The sequence below is a fragment of the Pteropus alecto genome, unplaced genomic scaffold (assembly GCF_000325575.1).
Source record: "Pteropus alecto unplaced genomic scaffold, ASM32557v1 scaffold67, whole genome shotgun sequence".
NCBI lineage: Eukaryota > Metazoa > Chordata > Mammalia > Chiroptera > Pteropodidae > Pteropus > Pteropus alecto.
In genome coordinates, this window is record NW_006441061.1 from 7,520,262 (window position 1) to 7,526,271 (window position 6,010).

Below are 6,010 nucleotides of genomic sequence, written 5' to 3' on the forward strand. Positions count from 1 at the left end.
AGCTCTAGCATCGGCGCCCAGGTTAGAGCCATTCCTGGCGCCGGACTCAGAGCTGGAGTCAGCACCAAGTCGAGAGCCAGAGCCCGCTCCAGCGGAGTCCTAGCACCAGCTCCAGAGCCGGAGCCCCCGCGAGTGCCCGAGTGAGAGCCAGCGTCCTGAGTGCCAGCGGCACACTCAGAGCCAGTGCCCGCTCAAGAGAAAGAACCAGCTCTGGCACCAGCTCCAGCACCAACATCGGAGCTAGAGGCAGCTCCTGTGCCGGCTCCTGTGCCCGCCGCAGCACCAGCTCTGTGCCAGATTCTGCCCTGGCATCAGTTGCAGAAGTGGAGCCAAGCGCCAGAGCTACAGCCAGCTCCGCCACCAGTCCTCACCCTGGCTACAGAGCTAGACATCTAGCGCCACAAGAGCCAGATCCGGCATCAGAACCAGAGTTGACAGCCAGCTCCAGCACCGGCTTGAAAGATAAAGCCAGCTGCTGTGCCAACTTCGGGACGAGAGCCGGCTCCAGCCCCAGCCGCCCAGCTGGATCTTGCCCTAATTCTGGCACCAGCTATATGCCCCCAGAGTGATGGCCAGCTCCAGTATCAACTCGACCCATTGCTCAGATCCAGCACCTGCTCAGGCGTCAGGGTCAGCTTCGGGGTCAGCTTCAGAACCAGAGCCGGTACCAGCTCAAGAGCTAGACTCAGCTCGAGAGCTAGAGCCAACTGCAGGTAGATCCAGCTCTGGCACCTTCCCCAGAGCCAGACTAGTGCCAGCTCGAGAGCTAAAGCTCGTCCAGCACCGGCCCTCGCGTCAGCCGCGGGGACGGAGCCAGGTCCAGCTTCAGCTCCCGCGCCGGTCCTGGGATCAGAGCTCTTTTGAGCTAGAGCTGCCTCCAGCACACGCTCTAGCATAGGTCACAGAACTAGTCCACGACATCGCTGACATCACCGTCATGGGCGCGGCGGAGGTGGGGCTGAGGGGCTAGACATTTCCTGCTGGGCGTGTCACTTCCAGGCACCTCGATCACCTCCACTCAGGGCTCCTGCCCCGCTCCCTCCCTGAGGTCTCGGCCCCAGGTCTCCACACCCCTGCGTCCCCAAACAAGTCCCAAAGAGGATGTTGGGAACAGCGGCCAATAGATTAAAAACTGTAAACATTTTGACCCAGACACTCCACTTCATGGATTCTGTCCTAACCAGAGGTTTACGGACACAGATGTTCCCTTCGGCATGAATCTGTGGAAGACCGGAGATGGCCCACGGTCCACAGCGGTGGCTCTTTGGAAATCCTGATGTGGGGACACAGAAAATGCACAGGAGGAAGAGGGCTGAGAGGCGGTGTCCACCTGGGGGAGGTGATGTTCCAGAAGGGTGGGTGCTCAGGACCCTCCCCCCCGACACCTGCAGTGCATGCACACGTGCACACACATGTGCCCACACACACACCAGGACCAGTGCTGGCAACTGGACAGAGCGCCTACTGCTCCCCGAGAGGACAGCCTCTCCCCAGGGAGCCGCTGGGGCCTCTGCTCCCTCTCTCTGTCCCCAGGGCCGGCTGCCACCAGACTGGATGCCTGCAGGCCTAATGGTGACAGTGCCCTCTCTGAAGCGTTTATAGTGCGTGTATCGTCGGGGAGGCCGGCCCCTCGACACGTACTGGCACATGCACTGCGTCCCGGTGTTGGTCTGGGTGTTTGTTCCTTGACCCTGGCTTTCGAGGGTCTCTGCACCCAGGGGTGTTGAGCTGCCCTCTGGCCTTGGGTTGCGGGGACAATTCCGGTGTGAGGTGTGAGGCAGCAGGCGGGCGGGGTGCCACCGTGCTGAGGAGAGGTGGGACAATCACCTGCTGACCAGCAGGTCCAGCTCCTGCTGGGTGGTGAAGGTTCGGTAGGTGCACAGGAAGACGGTGACGTAGTGGGGTCGCTGCCCTGGAAGGTGGGCACCAGGTACCCTGGCAGCGTCTCCATGGTGTTGGCTCTGACTGCCACACCCTGCGGGACTCGCCCAGGTCCAGGGCTCATTTTCACACGGGAACTACTTTTCTGAGAGGGACAATTGAAAAGACACAAACAGCACAAAAATCCCCAGTTCACCGATAGATAATCTTAACAAATATGTGAAAAGTGCGTTTGGACCTGGCTAAGGCTGTGTTAGTGTAAAATTTACGTTTAGGGTTAGTGTTAGTTTGAGGGTCCCAGAGGCCATAGGTTGGGACTGTGGCACTCCGCAGGTGAAGTGCTATTTGGGCAGGCGGCCTTGCCAGCCACCTCTGGACCCTGGTTCTGGAGACACCAACGTGCCTGCTGGCCTGCAGCCCCCTGGCCCTCACTGGAGTGGTGGGGCCCTAACCCCTGAGCCAGGCCCTTCCAGGTCCTTGTTCTGGTGACTGCAAAGTTCCTCCAAGACACCAGCTGGTCAGGGCTCACGGGACATGCCAGGTGCTCTGGCAGCAGGAGGGACTCGGGAGGCCAGCACCTGGCCTTGGGCACTGTCTTTGGGCCGCTTCCCGGCTTGCTTGAGGTCCATCTGCAGGGTGGCAAACTTGGAGGTCCCTTCCTGCCATGGTCGAGGTCATCCTCCCCACTCCGCCTCCCGAGCCCCTCTGGTCCCCCAGCTGCCTCTCTCAACACCAGGAGACACCCCACAATTTACCTGCTGTACGTGTGCATTTTCCCATTTCGGGTTTGCTAATTAAAGTCGTGCTGGTCATTTGTGGTTTCAAAGTGGTGCCCAGATCCTGCCCCTTAAACCATGTGCCCCGGCACCGGCCCTGAGGGGAGGGCCGAGCGGCCACCGCGACTGCAGTCTCCCGGTCCCCCATGTGCTCCGCAGGACCTGGCTGGCAGAGGCAGACGTGTCCGTCCACACGAGGGCCACCCTGTCCCAGACCCCAGCGGGCAGGATCCTCCGGGTGGTCGAGAACATAAATGCTGAGCCACAAGGAGGGGCAGCACCTCACCCCAGGAGACAAGTGCTGCCAGGGGTGGCCCCACGCATGAGCGAACAGTGAGAAGTCCCTGTGCGTGCCCCAGGTCCTTCCTGACCACTGGGAGGGTGCCTGTTCAGGGTGCCCGGGGCTCACCTGGCCTGTGGGTGCATCGCAAGGGGCTCTGAGCCCCAACATGGAAGATGGTGGCCTCAAGAGGAAGCAGGCACTTGTGTTGTCCCGTCCACATGCCCACCCATCTCCTGGAAGCTCAAGGGGGCAGGGACTCTGTGAGCTCCGCGGGCCTGCCGCACCAACGCCGGCCAGCCCACACGGATCACTCCTGAACCTACAGGTCCCACCATTCTGCCCCAGTGTGAGCTTTGATTGTTGGAATCCTGCCAGCTCGGCCTCTCCTGTCCTAACCGAGAAGGGCACCTGAGTGGCTCGCCCTAGGATCTCACGTCACAAAGCAGCCCCCCAGAGGGGTCCTCTGGTTGGGAAGACAAACCGCCCTGGTGAAGGAGCCTAATGTGCGTGGCAGGGGACTTTAGCCCCAGGACGGCGTGTCTCCCAGCGGGGACTCTGTGCACAGGCCGCTAGTGCTGTGCGCCTGCGGGGCCCGAGGGTCAGCAGCCGCCCCGGGAGCTGCTGCCGAGAATCATGACTGGCAGCGGGGACACGAGGCTGAGACGACCGGGGCGACTGGGACTCGCCAAGGACTGCAGCCCAGCACGGAGGGTTCCTTTAGGGACAAAGCTGGCTTTTATTTGGGAAGAGAGTGGACACGTCATGGGGACGCCCCACATCCAGCCTGGCCTGTGTTCCTGGGGGCGGGGGGTCGGCGGGCCCCGGGCCCCGGGCCTCCGCCTGCTCCTGCAGTCGGTATAGGGCCTCGACCTGCCTCCGCTTCTCCTTAGCCCGGCAGATGGCCGTCTGAAAGAGCCTGCAGAAGAGCTGGACGGACGGGGGCGAGTCATCGTTGCCGGGCACGGGGTAGGTGATGAGGCAGGGGTTGCAGTTGGTGTCCACGATGCCCACCGTGGGGATGCTCATCTTGGCTGCGTCTCTCACGGCCACGTGAGGCTCGAAGACATTGTTGAGCGTGTGCAGGAAGATGATGAGGTCTGGCAGGCGGACGCTGGGGCCCAGGAGCAGGGGGGCGTTGGTCAGCAGGCCGCCCTTGAAGTAGCGGGTGTGGGCGTATTCGCCACAGGCCCGGGCGGTGCTCTCGATCAGGTGGGAGAACTGCCGGTTTCGGCCCACGAACAAGATGATGCCCTTGCGGTAGGCCACGTGGGCTGTGAAGTTCAAGGCCAGCTGCAGGTGTGCGGCTGTCTGTTCCAGGTCGATGATGTCGTGTTCCAGGCGGCTCCCGAAGATGTAGGGCTCCATAAACCTGTCGGGACCCCACGTGGGTGGATGCATGGTGCTCACGCGGCTGGCTCTGCCGGCCTCTGCCCCCTGTCCCACAGGAGAACTCCGCCCCCAGGGCTAGCACCACATGTAGCCCCTCCCCACACAGGCCCTCGGGCAAGCGGCTTAGACCCCAGCACCTCGCCATGCACGTCAGCTGGGGACCCTAAGAGAAGCTATCGCACGTGGACCTCTGGACATTTAAACGCACTGGCAGGGCGTTCTGCTCAGTGCTGTCCATGCCATGGGCACTTCTGACGTTATCAATGCCGTCTGCCAGTCTTTACAACTGAGGCCTCTCTGGGGCTGGGCTGAGCGACCAGCCAAACTGGGGGTGCCCCAGGCTGCAAGTGTGAGGAGTTAGGACAGAGGCCAGCCAGACCTGGGGGGGACCCCAAGGGCAGAGGGTCAGCAGGGCACGGGACCATGTGCGTTGTGGGCTCCCGAGGCCTGTGTCCTCAGCACCCCTCCCTCCAACAGAAACTGCCTGAGGCACCCACAAACCCCACCCCGCCCAGGCCCCGGGCCCACCCTCATTTCACACGATTTCTCAGCAGCTCCCCAGGTCCACGCTGCTCCCTCCCAGCACCCAGATGACAGTCACACTGGAGTGGCCAGGGGGTCACCCCTCACAGGACCCACATCCCCCTGGCCTCCCCTTGTCCTGGTCACCTTGGTAAAGGCCACCAACCTGCACTTGCTCAGCCCACCTTTCCCCCACCTGCAGCGCTGCCACAACCCCCTCACGTCCACTTGCTGCTCCAGCCCTCCTGTCCCGGGGAGTCGGGCCCCATCACCTTCCCCGCTGGCCGCCCACAGGCCCCCCCAGTGCCCTCGGATCCACTCTCCATGCAGCTGTCGTGATGACCATGTGACAAGACCAGGCCACCTATTACTACCCTATGGAACCTCTAGGCCTCTCCAGGCTCCTCAGCCTCTCTCCCCACCTGGCCCTGAGCCTCACTCTAGGGTAAGAAGTCTGGTGGGGGCGGGGGGACCTGGGAGGCGGGGAGTTGCAAGCTGAGCCTGAGGACAAACCGCTGCCTCTCTAGTGGGGTCCAGCGATCCCATTTGGAGGGGAGCGCCATGCTCACTCATGCAAACTGACACATGCCAGTACAGAGCGTCCCAAATCCCGGGAACCAGCACTCAGTGGGGGTGGGGGACACTCACCTGTGCCGACAGCCCGCTTTGTGTCCCAAGTGCACTCGGGCATCGAAGAGGCTTCTCACGGAAAACAGCTCCTTGACACTGAAGAAGTCGGAGTGCTTCAGGGGCTCGCTGAGGATCCTGTCCTGGAGATCTAGGGTGACGAGAGGGCGCCGTGTCTCGGGGGAGGCAAGTGGGGGGGGGGCGGCGCGGTGAAGCCCGGCCGCTGAAGGTGACACGGGGTTCTTTTCAGGAGGTTCGGGACAGACTCGGTTCTGAACATGGCTCTGTGCCTGGTAAACCCGGTCGAGTCACCAGCTCAGCGGTGGGCGGGGCGACTCTAACGCCCGCTTTACGTGACGGCATCTGCCCCATGGGGCTGCTGGGGGGCTCGGACCCCTCCAAGGTTTCACATCTAAACCAGGCGGGACTAACCCTCCTGGCGGCAGACGACTTCAACCCAAACTGGGGCGGCCTGGCGCGGCCCCTGCACCCCCGCCCCTTGTCGGCCCCGGGACCCGCATTACCGCTGCTG

General features: G+C 62.7%; 1 protein-coding gene across 1 annotated transcript; it reads right to left on the bottom strand.

Moving 5' to 3' along the window:
- Nucleotides 1–3,652: 3,652 nt before the first annotated feature.
- On the bottom strand, nucleotides 3,653–5,786 carry MRPS2 (mitochondrial ribosomal protein S2; the record flags this gene model as incomplete). Its single annotated transcript, XM_015594158.2, has 2 exons — nucleotides 3,653–4,309; nucleotides 5,500–5,786. Coding segments are annotated over 2 exons (939 nt in total), but the record flags the coding sequence as incomplete, so codon positions are not given.
- Nucleotides 5,787–6,010: the final 224 nt, after the last annotated feature.